Here is a 19164-nt window from a genome sequence, read left to right as displayed (position 1 = left end):
TAACATGCTTAAAACATCAACAATGGCAAGGACATAGACATTCGTATGGACAAACAACAAAGTTAGATTGCTATTACGGGTGACTCTGAATTATAAAGTAAACTGGGAGTCATGCCACTATCATTGTTATTGTCTGTCAACTTGTGTATTTGCAGAAGAGGCGTTTCAAAAATGTTGTGTTTTCCACCATCAACACAGAGACGGAGCCAAAACGTCTTTGAGAAGTTCAACCTTGAAGTTGCATTTCCAGTGGTTCCAAGCACCGTTGTTGTGTAAATGGATACTGACAACACAGAGAAAGTATTGTGTTTACACTTGAAAGTGTTGTGTACATGGGGCCTAAATAACATTGAATTTAATTGATTCTGCTGGGATCTTCCAGCATCTTTCCACACTTTTATAGTTGTAAACAGTCTGAGCCATTACACTATGTCCTGTTAACTGTTCATTTTGACTGTTCTTGAAGTGTCGAAAATCAGAAAAACATTGTAATTGTACAAATCAGGCTTGCAACTGAGGAGTGTATTAAACTCTTTAAAATACATTTTTTGTTGCACTGCGATCATCCAATTTAAGTTAAGCAACCATCACATCTATATATTAACACATATAGATGAATGTGAGCTTTGCATATTTGCATTCAAATTTCTGATGCGTCTGCATGTTTTTATATTGTAAGGTTATGTTCAAGTCTGGGTTGGGTTCCTTCAACCCCCCTGCTGTCTGGCAATATCACTGCAAAAAAGAAACCAGAAAAAGATGTCGGCAGGCAACAGCGTGTGGTCTGTAGGAGGTAAAAGCGCTGATTTCCCATAAGGGCCAAATTCACTATCAATGCATGCGTGATGCTAGATTTGTTATGCTGCATCGGTCTGGCCGACACAGTGAGTCACCGTCTCCTAGAGTGACTTGTTGGACAATTCATATCAATATACGCTACTTTAAATACAGCATTAGATAGAGAGAGCTGTAACAAACTGAGGAAAAGTAATGTCCGGATGAGAGAGAAGAATCATATAAAAGAGATAAAGACAATGATAGGAAATTATACGACAAGCAAGGTGGAATATATATATATATATATATATATATATATATATATATATATATATATATATATATATATACAGTGGGTTTTTTCTGATTCAAACGTGGCAGTACAAACTGAGCAATGGTGAAACTTGCCCAAGACATTTAGCAGAATGGTGAAAGGAAACAGACCACAGGATGGGGTGAGGAGATTGTGCCATCTCACCTACTGCCACACTTCATCCATCACACACCTCCTCTTGATTATCTATACCCTGACAGCACGTACACCACTAACACTCCTACACCAAATTTACCAACCTTCCACCAGGTTCACTTATTCTTCTGCCTCTCTGTCCTTATCTCTTCTTCAATTCATCTCTTTTCCCGCAACCCCTTCTCCTAACACACTTAAGGTCAGGGTGGGATGTGCACAATAAATCTTTCGCAGCAGATTCTGACAGCCACCCTCGATCCAGGAAGCGCTTTAGCCAGTCGGAGGCAAGAGCTGCACTGCACATAAACTTTGGCTCTTAAAAACTATTTGGGTAGGCAGAAAGTCAGGGTGGAGAGCCGGGAAAGGGTTATTCGCTGAGAAAGTAAGACAAATTGAGGAGAAAAAACAAAGAAAGGGAGAGTGAGGAAAGGGCGAAGGGTGAGGTGAGAGATTTGGCGCAAGGGGAGTGGAATCAGTGAACTCAGGTTGTCCAGATTAATATGATGAATGGCAAAGAACGGCAGCTTTTAGGCACTATTATTTTCTTTTATTTGGCTTGTGTGCTCCCTTTAACCACAAAATGATGACAAAAGTCTCCAATTTTCTCAGACAGTTACACTCAAACACAGCTACTCACATACTGAGGGAAGATATATCTGGAATCAACCGTTACCATGCACATGTTACACTGTACACATGGGGTATACAAAGATACATAACTTGCAAGTTGAACACTTCATCTTTATTTTCCATCACACATGGATGGATGGATGGATGGATAGATCACAGACCCATTGCAACAACCTCATTCACAATTAAATGCAAAAATTCAGTCCCCACAAAGTAGACTGAGCTCCACAAGACTACTTAGGTTTTAGTTTTAGAACCCAACAAAAAGAAAAGCAGTGTACAATTGCATGTGCACAGAAGTTGCATCACAAGGTAATACAAGCCATTGCTCCTCCACTCTGCCATTTAGTGGCCTCTCCAGTGCCATTTCTACCTATCCAGGACCTACACTATACCCCACTCTCATAAAGGCGATGTGATATTATCCTGGGACACTGGGACATGGAGGAAATAAAAATGATGGAAAAGTACATGGAACTGGCTTACGGAAAGTGTATTTGTAATAAAAGCTGATTTCATTTGTGAGGCAGACCGTGATCATGGAGGCTGAGCAATGCCTTGGAACAATATGATAATGCTGCCTTTGATGAATGAGTGAGATCTGTGTGAGAGGATGGAAACGACAACATCCGCCCGCTCTAATTCCACTCATTATATTATCATTTTCATATTCTTTTGGCTGTTTCTGTATTGATTTCTACTCCGTCGATCATCATGTGCATATGTTGACAAAACCTGGTGGAGAAATTGCGTTTGAGCAAAATCCGAATTATATTTTTATTGTTTATTGTCTGTTTCTGCCAGCCACTCACTGGAATATGTTTAATTTATTTGCATGAGTTTGTCCCAGTAGGATGTCATCTGTGACATTTTTTTCTTCTCTCACCATCTTCCCTCTCTTTTCCTATTTCTTTTCCTTTGATCTCTGTCCCCTGAGGTGTTTCTCTGGTCCAGCTACCCTTTTCAATCCCCTTTATCATTATTTTTTCCCCTCCGTCTTCTGTCTCTACCCTCTCATCTTTCCCTGTGGTTTATTGATTTCACTCCATGTCAATAAGATTCTCCACCTGAATACAAACGAGGCCATCTGCATGACTGCCAATCAATATCAAAAATCCAGGAGAGGCGATTCTGTCGTTCAAATGTGAATGTGGGCCACTTGTGGGCCCAGTAGAGGTAGCACCGACCACCAGGACTGAGGGATTTTTTGCCACAGAAGAATTGCATGCTCCGATTGATGCAATTTTTTACAGGCGGAGTGGCATGGACAGCGGCGTGTAAAGGCCCAGCTAAGTCTCCCCTCTGGCTCACGAGGTGCAGCCGGCCAGCAGTCACAGTATTTGCCAGTAAAGCTGTTGAGATCTCAGCCCTGAGCTGTGTAAACAGTGAGATCTTAGTCCTCGGCCCTGGAGCAAGACGTCTTTTGCAAGACGGGTGCAAAAACACACAGAAAAACATCTGTCGGAGCTTAGCAGAAGAAGTAGCAAGAAAAGGCAACAAAAATTGAATGCACCTTTATGTGAAAAAGCAGGGGAGGGATCTGGTGGGGGGGTCTCAGGTGGACAGACAAAACAAGAATCACAAGGTTGCGAGTGTATGATGCCAAAAGTCTGTGTGTGTGTGTGTGTGCGCGTGTGTGTGTGTTGTGTGTGTGTGTGTGTGCATGAGGCTCTTTGGAGCCTCCTGGTGAAATGGCACTCTAAATTTAGCGGGTTCTTTACTCCGAGTCATCTATCATTCAACGTGACCCCTCCCTTGAGGAGAGAATAGCTGCGTATGTCTGACAGTAAGAAGGGAAAAAATAGCACCACGGATTAGAAACAGAGCGGCTGCATGATGGTTTTTCTGCCTTTTATTCAAGTAATTCTGGACAAATCAAAACGTATGAGCTCCAATAGAGCAGTAAATAAAAAAATATATATATATATGTTCTTAATCATTTGGGCTACTTTCATTTCTGAATGTTTAAGGATAAAGAGGATGGCTAAAAGCAGATTAAACAAGGAGATTTACCCCAATATGCATTAGCTTTGTCTATTTCTTCCTGCAATTGTAAATCATTCGGTTAAATGGCTAAAATTACAGTATGCGCACGACCACGCTGCTTGTTTCGCTCATCTGTGTGATGCGGCCCTCATTTGCACATTAATTTGATACAAAATGGGAGACAGCTGTGCGTGCCGTTATTTCAGCCCATACTAATGGTCTTTGCTCCTCATATAGCGGGCCCCGAGCCCGAGAGGGAATTGTCATGCTTTCTCTCCCCGTGTCTTTCAAAGATAATCTCTGTTTGTATTACGTGAGACAGATGCTCATTTTGCTACTTTAAAAAAAACAAAAAACAAAATAGAATTTCATAAACTCAACAGGTACGGTGATCCCTAAATGTGCCGTAGTTTACTAACAAGGAGTTCCTAATGACAGCAGTCAACCACATCATATCAACAATTTGGAAAAGCCAGATGCTCGGAATTCAAATTGAGCTCAGGAGATGTTTGCCTTGACAATGATAGGCGGAAATCCTGTTACGCAACAAAAATAAATTAAAAAGAGTCCCGTTCTTTATCTTTCATTTTCATGGCAGTACATAAATGTTACACGACTTACCCATGATCAAGCACACACTATACCCTTACACTATTGTATAGGGGGTCACGTAAAATACTTATGGCAATAACTCTCACTTGAAACCATACATCTTTCACAACGCAGTCAGTAATTCTTCACATCAGTCATACTTTGATAATCCAAACAAGTGCATATACTTGTATTAGTTCAAATGCTGTAAATTGTATCAACAAGGCATCTGGCCCATAGATATGAGATAAGTCGGCCCACATCTATAAAGAACATTAAAAGGACAAGATATCTTAATCGGATCAATGCACAAAACTGCACTTTAGACTATGGTTGGTTAGACTGAAGAGATACACAGTGGTGTCGTCGTGAGCAAGGTCCTGTGCTTATGTACAGACTTTTCGTCGGGAAGTTTTCTCCACATACTCCCACAGTACAAAAACATGTGGTGAAGCTAGGGTCCATGGATATGAACGTGTGTGTGACTGTTTGTCACCTCCACCAACGAATGTTGGGGGGAAGGTTGTACATTTGGCTCTTGTATTTATTTATTACCTTCGCCAACGAAAGTTGGACACCCAACGAAGTTTGCCGAGAAGGTTATGTTTTCATCTACGTGTATGTATCTATTGGTTTGTACATATGTATGTATTCTACCAACTTTTTGCAAAAACTATTCACCCGAACTGCATGAAATTTTCAGGGGTAATTTGTCTTCAATCAAGGATGGTCCCAATAAAAAGTGATTGTATCAAAGGTCAAGGTCTAGGTCACGAAAAGGTCAAAAATGTATTTTCATCATAACGCGGTCAATTTTTTTCTGATCGATGTCAAACCAACATCAAAATGTTCTGTTTTGATTCCCTATGCCACATGATGTAGTGACATCATCACCATGGTTTGCAGTGTGGGGTCAAAAGCCACACAGAAATTGGAAAATGTGTGTACATCTGTGTCACATGAAGCAATTCAAACACAAACATTCACATTATGCATGAACCATCCAACCAACATATCATGCCTCGCCGCACTGCTTCTATTAAAGTTACTGGTACACTAGAAGTAGTGTTGTAGTACTTGAGACTAGTCTTGAGACCATAATTTCAAGGTCTTGGTCTTAACTTAGTCTTGGCCGTTTAAAATCTTGGTATTGGGATACTCTGGTCTTTGTCTCACCACGGTCTCAGGTTAGGTGGTCTATATGGAACTAATCTTTTGGCTCCAGCAGTTGTACAACTCTGTATCAATGACCTACCATTGGGATCTGTAGAGGTAGAATTATGTTCTTAAAGAAAAGTGATGTGTACTTTGACACAAAATAAAGCGTTTCCACAACAACGGGAATGTAGTTTATCTGTAAATCCAATGTATATTAATAAAGGCATATTTGTTTCTTCTGTAACAACAGAGCCTTTCACTTAAGGGACATTGTGATGAATGTTGCTGTCTACACAGTGACAGCAAATGAAGTCAAGAAAAACACTTTCCAAGGCCAAATTAAGTCAGTAGTCATGCCTTGGGAAAGAAAACCCTGCACAAATACACTGTTTATAACTGCAATATTAAACCTGCCTTTTCAAGACTAGGTGTAGGTGCATTTACAGTCTTCAGGCTCCTGTCATTATAATATTAATATTCCTAAACTAATCATAAAATAATGAGATCACTACTGTTTCACACACTTTTTGTTAGGAGGTTGAAAAACTGGGAATAACCACATATAAATCATCAAATTCCAATAAACATTTCCCTTAAACCCCCAGAAACCAAAGTACTTGGTATGACTCTTCATCATTTTTCAATGCTGTGAACCAAAGTTTTTCGTTTATAAGACAACGTATCCAGGAGCACAGTTGCACAGTTTTGAGGAAAAACACCAGTTTATAAAAGACAGGAGACCAACACCTGAGCTACCAGACCTTCAGCAATGGAAAGGTCCAAAAATTGTTTGTATTTTCATGTCAATTTGGGGTGGAGACGCGCCGCAGGAGCGCTTTCAGCACCAAAGACAGCTCAGCCGTCCAGGTTGTTTTCATTTTCTCCGTGTTTCCAACATAAACAACGGATGCGCTGCCATGTCATGAGATATATCTTGTTGAATAATTGTTTACATTTCCTTAATGGTGTTTTACGATCTTGATTTGGTTAGATCATCACTAACATATTGTAGCATCACGGAGCTGATCGCTGCAATGCATTATGGGAGTTGGGTTGGCGGTGTTTTAAATATCTTTATGGAGATAGATTAGGCTTGTTTGTGTTGGTTATAATTGTGTTGTGTTTTTGTTGCTTAGTTTGTGCAGTTAATTAGTAGAGCGAGTTTAGTTTAGTTTAATAGTTGGAAGTTGGCAACCAGGAGTGAGCCTCTGTTGATTGCAGTTGGTATGGAGGGAAAAGCTCCCTATGTTTCCATATGTAATGCACTGCCTACCCTACCCTGGTGATCACGTCACGTCACTGGTATGAACGACAGAGTTAAAAGAACCTCTGATTACATTTTATATTTGCCACAGCTGTCCACCTGTGAAATCATAAAAAGTCTCCCGAGTCCTTGTGTGATTGCTTTCTAGAAGGAAAAAAAGAGTGTGTTCCATGAGGTAGCTGGAGGTAATGATGTCCTTTCCACATTCAATTTAGAGTCCTGGTGGAAACATCATTTAGATCTCAATTATCCCAGTCGGTTTTTCTTGTTCTTTTTGCCAGCTGAAAGACTTGAGGTGACTTCTCATTGATTTTCTCCTCTTGCCAAAAACCCCTCCACCTTGTCACACAATGACACAATCCAAGCTTTGTGTTAACTGTAGCAGGAGCACTTCCATTTACTTCTCAAAATAAGTAGTGCTGAAATTACAGGGAAAAAACAGAAACTCTACCTTTTCGTGTTGAAATAGCCCAGACTAACATCATATTGGAAATCACACGCTCACAATAATGGAAAGGACCCAATGCTAGTCAATTCATTGACATAACAGGTGGTATTTAGGACAGTAATGTACATTTTGACATTTAGTTTAAAGTTCACAGGCTTATTTCACAAATTTGGAACAATAAAGACTAAATTGCACATCCTGAACTTTAAGGATATTTCCATGGTTTTGAATCTGGCTAATAACTGTACCAAATGGGTCACATAAGTACAAAAGAGCTAATTTTATGCCCCAGTCTTGACAAAGACAGCCCTATCTTGCACTAATTATTTCAACAAAAATACATTTGCGTAACAAATGTATTTTTGGCAAGCCAGTCGGTAATCCACCTCCAGTTCGGAAACATTTATCACACTTTTCTCCTCCATTGCTTCGTCTGCAAGAAAAGAGCTGAAATGTGTGCTGCTTACTGCATGAGGAGCTGACCATGTGGTGTACTCAGGCATATTTTCTTGCCTGCGCTGTTTTTAGGGAGGGTGAAAAACAAGTCTCCAACAGAGTAATGATAATTTAAGCAACAGATGTCTTGCAGTGGCACAGCAAGAATCACTCTGATGTATAGACCTTTCTGGCATTCCCAAGTGTCATAACAACAAGCTCCATCCTCTGCTTGCAACAAGATGAGACGAGGAGAGTACTTGATAGAGGGAAACAGGAAAACAACCAAATTATTACATGGTAACAATTTCTTTGATTGCTTTACCTTCTTTTGATGAAGCTCTGTTAGACATTAAAACCGATCACAGATTTGTGTCAGCCATTGTTTTACTTGAATATCACTCACAACCATGTAAAAACGTTTGTGTGTATGACTTGTTTAGACTCATAACAGAGTTTGTGAAATGATGTACACTACAGTTCTCTTCAATGAAACAGTACATTGTCTTGCCTAACACCGAACCAAATAAGACTAATCCTCTATCTCAATTCAAGAGCTGTCTCCTTTAGAGACCTTCTCAGAGTTTTCTCAGGACAGGTCCTATTAGACCTTGGGTAGTCTACAGGTCAAGGATAATAATCGGAGATAGACTAAAGTCCACTTACTGCATCACAATTGTGGCTCAAGGACCTCATGGTCAATGCACTTTTGCTCAAAGGGCCTGAAAAAGCTCAATGAGTTCCCTAGAGATCATAGTTCATTTAATTCCAATGACATTTTCATGTGAAAATGGCAAACTTGTGTTGTGTTACATTTTGAAAATGGCTCCCAAATTAGAATTTTTCAAAAACGTGGAAATTGGACTTTTTTTTGAAACACTACTATTGATAATACATTCATTACATTTAGGAGTATTGGAGAAAGGGACCATTGAAAACGAGCAGGACTTTATCCCTCAAGGACCAGGATCGTGCGCCCCTTGTGTAAATGGACACACAGATGTTTTCTGTTTTCACTTGAAAATGCTGTGGCATAGATGAGGATGTCAACTGTCTTTTACTGTTGTATGGATCGACTTAGTCACTGCTTTGCTAAAATTGTGCCACTGCTAGTGTAGCATTTCACCAAATCACCCAAACCTCATTGAGAAGAAAAATGTTTTGTTAAACTTTTTTTCTGCACCTTTTGAGAGGCAGTTCTTAAATGTTTGGTTGACTCTAGTGCCCTTAGTTTAATATTACCAGGAGTGATGGTAGAGTAAATATCAGATTTGTTGTGCGCTACACAAGTTCTTTCAGCCGTGCACACCCCAATTGAATTTTGTACACAGTTGATATAATACTCATTCAGCGCCGGTATATGCAGAAAAGCATCTTCTGAGTTTGACAGTCTCCTTCTTTGCGATGATTGAATTTAGATCTGCATTTAAAGACTCTGAAATAGTGCACAAAAGGCACATTCAATGCAAGCTCAACGCAAAGCTTTTTACTGCAATTCAACGAAGACCTCAGGCCTCATCTCTCAACAATGCCCACAGCGACAGTGAAGCTAAGAAATACTGACTCACACTGACCGCAATTTCCCCAATATGCACGGAGCCATACCGCCTCAAACTACTGTGTCTGGTAATAACAGATAGTACACTCATTTTATTTTATTTTTTTTCCGCAGGAAAAAAAAAAAACAGTATCTGCAAGCATCTCCTTCCCATTCCAGTCATTATGTAGCAGTCCACAATGCCTGATTGGATTGTATGAAAAATTAATAGAGCTTCTGTGATAAACCAGTGCAAGGAGAGGAGGAGTAGATTCGTCTGTGGAAGGGTACGCTGGGTTAGAGGTATTCAGAAGTTCACTTTGTTTAAAAGACATTAGCAGAAGGAAGAAGTGGCGACAAGACGAGGGGAGATAGCAACTTAATGAAAGTTTTCTTTCATGCCCCAAAGTTTCAGCGGCAACTCTTAACAAGAAGGAGGGAGGCGAGTATGGTGGAGAATGCAAGAAGGAGCAGAAACTTTAAAAAAGTACTCGGGGAAAACACGGTTTAAAAACCATTATGCTGCCTGTTACGAAGATGTATTGTGGTGCCGGCGCAGGCTACGGAAACTTTCATCACCCAGCAGAAGTGCAGGAAATAAATCAAGATATATTCAGATAGACTTGAGGATTAAGTGTATTAATGTTTTATAAAACCACGGGGAGAAGAAAGCGGTAGAATCTGTCGTGACGTACCAATCTAAGTAATGTGAAATGTAATTTAAAGCACTATATGAGGAGGAAAGCTTTAAAAGGTGGGACGGGACACCGTTAAGATTTAGTAAAGTACATTCCACAGCACTACGAGCACCTCCGACTAGGGAAGACATCAAAGAGAATATGACTTTAATTGCAACAACCTCAGGGTGGGGGTATAGGAGGGTAACAAAAGGGGTGCATTTTTGTCATTTTAAAGACAAGCCTTCCCTTCGTCGAAGCTCAATCTCCCAACTGAGTGTGCCTGTCGGCCAATTCATAATAAATTCACACCTCTCAGCCTATTTGTTTCAAAGTATGGCACACTTCCCATTACATTTATACTTCAGAATTGTTATGGTCATGAGAGCGGTAGAGTTGTAACACCAGAAGGTATAATTTAGAGTTGCATGTGCAATTGGAGTTTTCAGCTCTACTCTGACCTCATATGTATTCATAGTTAACTGCTATCTTCTTCAGTCAATACTTCACCGCTGGGCTGGCTGCACATACAGCGATTCTGTATACCCTGTCATCTCGTGTGAAGCTGAGAAAAAGTGTATAGAGTTGCTTTGAGCTGCTGTCCTTTAAAATCGTAGAAAAATATGTCATGATGAGGGAGGAACAATGAAGCTGGGTGAATTGCTCCTTTAATTTCTGTGACAATCTGCAACAGCTGCCGATCAGACAGTCACAATTTCATTTTTTTCAGCTGTACTGTACCATTATATTAGTAGACCCAGATGGTATGTTCTGGTACATCTCTGTCTCAAGGGGAAATCCAATTTCATTGTAATGTTTATAGAATACCGTTCTACCGTGTGGTTTATTTACAAAAGCAACCAACAGCGCCAACTTGTGGCCTGGCATAAAAACCTTTTACCGTGTTTCTGCAGTTTCCGGGAAAATAGAAATCATTTTCAAAATCTTGCAGTGTAAGCACAAAATTCCTCGGAAAGGAAAAGCAAAAAAAAAAAAAAAAAAAAAGAGTAAAAACAGTGGATTTTTACTTTCAATGCACCGCTTAACTCTCGTGCATATGAGGCGTATAATGTATATTATAGAGTTAGATCAGGAATGTAAATCAGAGGAACACCCAAGTGAGTTTAATTATTATTATTATTTATTTTAGATCAAATGTCATTTGATGCGTGTTATGATCAAATGCATTTCTTTTTAAATTACTCTTTTATCTTCCATTCAGTTGGATTGAATTACATTTGGTGAATTGGTAATACAGCAGCCAACAAACAGATCTCTTGATCCTGCAGTCATCCTTACTATACTGTAATTGTAAAAGTAATCAGTATACACACCTGACCACATCAGAGCCCTCCTTTTAGTTGATTGCATCATCCCCTAAGTTGCTAAAATCAAAATCTGGTAAAAAATCACAACACTCATGACCTCAATATCATTAGAAGCAGCTGTGGCCTGGAATGCTAAAAAAAACAAACAAAAAAAACAATTTCCAACAGATTTATCCGTCAGTAAATAAAAGAGAAAAGCGTTGAGTGATGGGCCAAGGTTCCTGATGGTGACAGGAGGCAGCGGGGTTTGAGAGAGATGCACATTAATCTTCAGAGGCCTGATGATGTTTAAAAAAGTAACACAGAAAGTGGTGGATGTGAAAACAGACCAGAGTGACAGATAGTCGGCGAGAACTCTTGAGTCTGAATTCCTGCAGACGATGCCTCGCACACACGGCGCGATATGTCAGGCGGCTGACGGGCGACCTCTTTCATGCTCTCCTCACAATCAAGACCAGCGATCTGTCAGATCAAATTATCCTGGGGTGCTGCATCTGGATGTCCAGGCTCAGCTGTGTGTCTCTTCCCACGGATCAAACGTCCTTGCCGGGGCGAATGTGGGGTCCTGCGAGTCGAGGTGACCTGTCTGACTGCCGGACAGCATACTTGATCGACGGACAGCTGCTGCTCTCGACATGCGACTCGCAAACATGCATGCACCCCACCCCAGAGTAGCACTTCCAATATTGAGAAATACATGTGCGCGTCTTTTAGCAGTGCATGGAAATTACTCCTGATCACGCTCTGATAACAGATGAAATAGATTTAGTTTATTTGGCTTTTGCTTTTTAGAAGTGCATTCTCATCTTGAGAATATAATAATGATTCAATAGCATGGCCCTCTTGTCTGTTCTCACTAATGTTCAGAAGCAGCAGCCTTCTGCATGAAAGCAATCAGTCATATGGTCTGTTTTTAATTCTTACCGTTTCCTTTAACAAATCTAATCACAAACTCTGATCCTACCAATCCATACCACCTCCCAGATCCCAAGCTGAGAACCATCGGAACAATAAAATGCTTAATCTTTACAGCCAGGCCAATTACTCATTCAAGAGCCGCTAAATTCATGAAATTATTACGTGGTTATCAAATGATATGCAAGTTTGTTTTTAATTAATTGGGGTTAATTAAAGATCTGTTGTTTTTTTTTTAATTAGAGAAGGATTTCTAGTGTTGCCAGGCACTAATTAGAAATATGTACAAGTGACTGTTGTTGACACATACTGAGCAGTGGCTGTGTGAAAAGCTTTCTTTATGAGCTGTGGCTCTGTCTTGCTAATAAACCTTATGTTACTGTGTCAATAAACTCTAAGTCAGACCAGGTGTCTTCCATTATTAGTGCAAGATACAAACCAACGTGGATTAGGCTAAGAAAGAAAAGAAAAACTTCCCAGTGGATGGTTAATGCATGTTTAATCCAAGCCGGAGGCTTCAAATCTCACATAACCCACTTATTAAATCCACAAAGGTGAGCTCAGCTGTGAGCTCAGAGTACAGGTTTCTCCCTCTTGATCATATTTGTCCCGACCTCAGTGTCTTACCTGTTCCAGTTTCCAGTGGAACTCAGCCGGCCTGAAGGTGTCCACCTGGGTGAAGTCTCTTCGCAGCAGAAAGACCAGGCGGCAATTATGGACATACAGCGAGTAGTGATGACGGTTCATCTCTGCACAGGAAGGAGATAAGAGAAGTAGGCACCAGGGACAAAATCACCAAACCTATGCACTGCTTGTGGGAAAAGGCTGACATCTGGATGTCCCAAACCACACAAAACTGGGACAAGACTTTATTTTCTGAATGGGGCAAGCATTCCAATAAAAGCAAGCAGTTCTTCCATGGTCTGATGCTAAGCCTGTTAGACAGATGAAAAAGCTTTAGGCTTACAAGTTAGACACAAAATTCAAACATTCTATGTAATATTTAATCAGTTTTAATTAAAATTAGTCAGAAGTCAGCTTTTTTTAATATGCAGAAACGTGTATAAAAATTTAAAAAATTTAGTTGTATCACAGAACGTTATTTATGTTATAATGAAATGACACAATGGCTGCAATTGATATCGGCACATACCATAAATTAGCTTAGATGCAGTTTCCGTGTAAGCTGAGCATTTTATGATTGCAGTGATGGTCCAGGGATGATTTCTGCTTCTGATTCACCACAATGTGACGTAGAATGCACAATAATTCTCCCCTGAACTGCAGAAAATATCAGCATTTCCTCCATATGGAACTGCATCTGGAGGTACCCTTATATTTGAAAAATGGTTGTGTGTGTGTGTAATGTATGGGTCAACTTGTACTCGGTTGTAGAAACTGTACCAAATAAGAAAAAGCACATATTGCAGAGTTGTGTTAAATTGGGCCCAAGCATTATTTTTGCAAAGAATACACTGTTAACATTCTCCTATTGCAGCCATGATATCAGATGCCATTCCTCTCCATGCTCTCCTGCACAGGAGTTCCTTTCTCAAAGGATCAATACACTTGTAGTTTTAACACAGAATGAAATATAAACTACATTTTGCTAGTTTTGATGCCATTTGTTGTCCCACTCAAACGGTTACTGTTGCCATTTTTGTCATTGACTGAGCTTCCTCTTCCTCTGTCAGTTGACCGTCAACATACAGCGTGCCCAAAACCTTAGATTGATTGGCATCGTTGAATCCACTCATCCGATTTGTGTTGTTTACCACCCTGATGGGATCACAAGATGATTAGAGGTGCCCTGATCAGATCAGACGCGCCTTGTCAGATGACGCTGGTCTCTTTTAAGACTAACTGTGCAAAACAATATAGATGGAAAGTTTAAAACCAGAATAATTTTTTTATGTCAAAATACAACAATGTTTTATATTCTTGTGAGTTTGACACCCCCTGACTAAAGTTTAGCTACCACTTCCATCATCAGTATGGTGGATACATAGTTTGTTTGCTGTTTTGTTAGAACAATTTTTCTATTACTTTGTGATCAAGCAGTAAATTGAGATGCTTCTTGTTTTCTTTTCAGGTTAGTTTGAGATATCAGAACTCACCAGTCTTATCGGAGTTGCAGAGAAGCGTCTCCTTCTCGGCCCTCAGCCCGGGGCTGGGCCCGTGCTTCATCCACGTGGCAATGGTGAACTGGTCCGTCAAATTCTGGGGCACAACCCAGTCTGGAATTTTAGCTGCCTGACGACCGTCAAACTGGAAGATCAAGTCGCTGTCCCTCCCGCTGTCGGATACCAGTGTGGACGTCCAATTGGTGGCAGCGCTCGGGGCGGGGAGAAGGTCAGTGCTGCCCGATGAGGCACCTGGGGGTTATTGCCATGGAAACAAATAAGTGGTCCTACTGAGAATGTGTCAATAACAATCACGGCCGAAAGGCAGCGTACATTGCCCCAACCTTGGCAATGATTACTTATGAGTAAGGCAGATGGCAGGGCTTAATTCGTAATCAATGGGGCGAGCTAGATAGAGGATGTGGGTATTGATTCATAGCAAATGAAACTAACTTTCCAAAGAAAAGAGACGCGAGTCATCCTTCATAAATTCAGCACGTAGCTCAGCGCTAAAATGTGCCTCTGAGGAGACAGAGGACACACTGACCGAGCGCCTGGCTTACAATGAAGAAAGACGCAGCAAGAACTCAGCGAGAAGGACGAGGAAGGAGTGTGCGTGTGTTTTTTTTTTTTTAATCAGCCAATCACATGAACTGCTGACAGTTAGTTATATGATCACCCCGCACATCCGGACAAAATCCACCAATCATTACTGCGCTGTATTGAGTCATCCCCCTTCTCGTTTCCCCTCTCCCCTTGATGAGTGCCTCCATCATTCCTCAGACACGATACCCCCCCTTCCTCTACGCGCACACACACACACACACGCACGCACGCACGCACGCACACACACACACACACGCACACACACACACACACACACACACACATCTGGAGCAATCTTTGTTTCCATGCCGTCACTTTGACAAGCGTTGGCTTTGTCACATTGGTCACCTTGCTCTCAAGATGCCCTTACCATTCTATCTTTTGCGTTTTTAGCACGACAGCGAATAATGCATTTTGAGCCTTTAAAGCATGTTTATGAATCATTTCTTGAAGCTTATGGATTTTAAATCAAAGAGGGATGTTTTACTATTCCGAGAAAAAAGAATAAAGGAACACGTCTCCCTTGTTCAGGTGAACAATTAAGACACGCGACTATTCATTTCAGCTAACAACACAACATTAGCACATTAATTGATGCTATTCTGATGCTCGTAAAGCTGTTCTTCCTTCACCACGCACTCACAGCACCGTCCACGTCCTGACTCCAGTAATTACATTCGTTCAGTAAATAAATATGCATCGACTTCTCTGGCACCCAGCCGCAGCCGTTCCCTTTCGCCCGATGTCTTTGTACATTATCTCAAATTGATTGTGCTTTAAAAAAGCAATTACAATTTATTCTATTTGCTATCAGATAACGATTATGAGGTGCCTGAAAAGGACTCTTTAGTGGTAAACCATGCATGGACCGGGAGCCAAGGGAGGCAGGGAGGTGATGTGTTGCATTCAGATGAGCTTGAATATGGCCTGTGAAGGCCGTTAGTCAAAGATGATGACTTTGGACCCCCTGCTGACAGAGCGTTGTGGGCGGGGAGGGTTGGAGGGATGGGTCGGCTTGGCTGCTTTGTTGGCGCACTGGGCACCGACACAACGGCTCGGCTGCTCATCAGTGACTGAGGAGAACGTTCGCCTGCATCTGGGGCGGCTAATGCCCCCGCTCTGTCACATCATTAGTGACACAGCTTTAACTTGCCACTCCAGCGCCTTCATTTAGTACAGGGGGTTTACCAGGGACACAAGTGGAGATAAGCGCGCGCACACACACACACACACACACACACACACACACACACACACACACACACACACACACACACACACACACACACACACACACACACACAGCTTTAAGATGTTGATTTAAAAAGGGCAAGGAAAAGGCACCTCAGGCTCTGACTGACCGTGACTACGGACTCCTCAGATGATTCTTTCAGTAGGAGCTTACTTATAATTCACTGCTGTAACTTTTAGTGCGCTGCCTCAGAAATCTTTGATCAGCCGTCTGCTGCCTAGTCTACATACGCTGCATCATCACAACAACCACAGGTCTAGCTTATGCATTATTTAAAAGGACCTACAAAAATAATTGACACTTACTTCAAGCCTTTTGGCATTCTGATCCTCTGATTTTGCAAGATACTTAAATTAGTACCTGATTATAGTGACCATGCACAGAGTTCTATTAGTTTAGTGTTGCTGTGACAGATTAACTGAGCTGTCAGCTCTGCATCAGTCACTTTAATGAGTGATTCACTTCTTAAGTTCACATTTGGTAGTTGTATAGAGGACCTGCTTGTTGGTGTCTTTTGAGAACACTTAGTTACAGAAGTTGTACTTTCAAAATGCAGACCCTATTATAAAAGGGGGCCTTATTTGCAGACTTCACTTTAAAACATTATTGTGATGTCCCTCTTAAGTGTTACACTCCTCACTTTAGGTCTCCTGTTTCCCATAGCTTTGACTTTGTGACAGATCATCTCCCAGATTGTGTTTCGGTTTTTCTTTATTTTTGGTTAAATTTCGATTAATTTGCTCTAAAGCGAGATGTTAAATAACCTCTACAATTCATCTTGTGCTGGCTCCACATGGAACATATATATAGAGAGAGATATTTATGGATATATAACTATGATTATCTATTTAAATCTATTTAAACATTTTAATATATCTATCTAAATGGAGACATAGTCTATTTTCCGTGTTCAACGATCTAATCTAATCTAACCCAATCCAATCTAAGATAATCCAATCTAACCAAACTTTATAATGTATTCAAAGCAGTAATGAGAGTCGCAACACAACATTGTCATTCTCTGAGCTCACCGCAGAGTTTCTGAAGGGATTTCTCGGAGTAGGTCTCCCGGTCACAGCCCTTTCCGATGTGGCTGGTTTGCAGCTCCACTGTGGTCCTGACAGAGGACAGCGGGCCACCGCACGTCTCCAGATGCATCTTGGGAAAGAGCTGCTTACTGCCGGTACCAGGCTCGTAGTCCACTCTCTTATTCCAACCTGTAAAAAGACAGAGGCAGAGTCCAGATGTAGTACAATACTATGAAAAATATATAGATTTAAAGGACTAAAAGGTCCTTTAATCCTTTCCTGGGCAAGAGACCGTATTTGTTCATTTCCTTGTCACGTCTGATATCAAAATTTGCTATAACATATCTCCATCCAGAGGACAGTGCGGACATTGTGGAGGACCATGACTGGACCAGGTGAAGAACACTGAAGCCCTTTACAAGAAGGGCCAAAGTCACCTCTTTTGTTTTTAAAAGGCTGAAGTCAGTCAACATCGGCCTCATTATATTTAAGGTGTTACGATTCTGTGGTGGCGAACGCCATCGTCTACAGCAGTGTTTTTCAACCACTGTGCCGCAGTACACCGGTGTTCCGGGAGATATAGTCAGGTGTGCTGTGGGAAATTATCCAATTTCACACTTTTTTCTAAAAAACATTTGCTCTCACAGCCGTTGTCAGCTGTGAGAGCAGTGTGTGCAGAATAATCATGTATAAATACTCTTCGCCAATAGATGGCAGCACAGAACTTTTCCGTTGAAATCGAAACTTATCAGACGTCAGTGTCGTTAATCACCACCACTTGCGGCTGCTCCCATCTTTTATCAAAGTACTGTGTCAGTGACAGTGATGGAGAAGTTTTTGAAAAGGGAGGATTCGAACTCCGAACAAGACATGTTCGTGTTTGTCTGTCTTCTATTCCTCCCAGGATCTCAGCTCTGTGTTCATCCAAACAGGCCCAGGTTTCACGCTGAGTGAGCAAAAATTAAAAAAAGAAATTGGGAAATACTTTTTTAGATATTTCTTTGATTCCTGTTGATAAAGCATTGATGAGGATGACTTTATATTGTTAATATAGGCTACAGAGTTTAAAATTTTAACATTTTCGGGTGTGCCTTGAGATTTTTCCAAAGAAAAAAGTGTGCCTTGGCTCAAAAAAGGTTGAAAAACACTGGGCTACAGTATGCTGTTGCATGCTGGGGCAGCAGACTGAGGTTGGCAGAAACCAACAGGCTCAGCAAATTTATCAGAAAGGCCAGTGACATCATCGGGGTGAGGAGGAACCATCCTGAGCAAATGGATGCCGATTTAGAAGCAAAACCAATTCTTAATAAAATACTTTGTCAGTTTTACAGGGTTTATTAAACTGGTGTGTGTGTGTGTGCGTGTGTGTGTGTGTGTGTGTGTGTGTGTGTGTGTGTGTGTGTGTGGGCGTGCGTGCGTGCGTGTGTGTGATGAATAATGCAATTGCAGCAACTTAATTGAGAATATTATATTTGACAGTTGTAGGTACTTCACCACAGCTTTCAATGGAAAAATGGGTGCTATTATATATTTTAAAGTAACAATAACTACAACAACAACTTGTGTTTATTATATTTATAGTTTTGTTAAAAAAAAAAAAAACATTTTTCATCATGTTAAATTTTATTCCTATTTTGTTTTTACTATTTCGTTTGTGTTCGTCCTTGTTTTGTTTGGATTTTTTTTTGTTTGTTTTTGTTGCCTGCTTATCACTTTTAATTGAACGGAACACATTTTGCTGTACAAATAAAGTGAGTGTGATTGATTGCAATCATCAATGAATCTGCGAGTAATTAAATCTGTTCATAAATGGCTCAGTATAAACTTTTCTATTGTTTTGAACCCACAGCACAGCGATCCACATCCGTCATTGTATAGTAATTCAATCAACTGGTCAATAAAATACACTGTCAGATACTGTTCATATTATATGCCTCGTC

The 19164-nt window shown here is 40.7% G+C and overlaps 1 protein-coding gene across 1 annotated transcript in view; it reads right to left on the bottom strand.

Annotated features, from left to right (window-relative positions):
• Nucleotides 1-19164, bottom strand: part of LOC308143842 (calsyntenin-2-like) — a gene marked incomplete at both ends in the record, with an annotated part of 310321 nt that overhangs the window by 55653 nt on the left and 235504 nt on the right. The window contains 3 exons of the mRNA XM_080514768.1: nucleotides 12843-12964; nucleotides 14333-14590; nucleotides 17228-17413. Coding sequence (XP_080370894.1) covers nucleotides 12843-12964; nucleotides 14333-14590; nucleotides 17228-17413 — 566 coding nt within the window. The remainder of the gene's footprint in view (nucleotides 1-12842; nucleotides 12965-14332; nucleotides 14591-17227; nucleotides 17414-19164) is intronic.

The sequence above is a fragment of the Blennius ocellaris genome, assembly GCF_963422515.1.
Source record: "Blennius ocellaris genome assembly, chromosome: 2".
Taxonomy (NCBI): Eukaryota; Metazoa; Chordata; class Actinopteri; order Blenniiformes; family Blenniidae; genus Blennius; species Blennius ocellaris.
The sequence above is the reverse complement of the archived record's forward strand: the minus strand, read 5'-3'. Positions and strand labels throughout refer to the sequence as shown.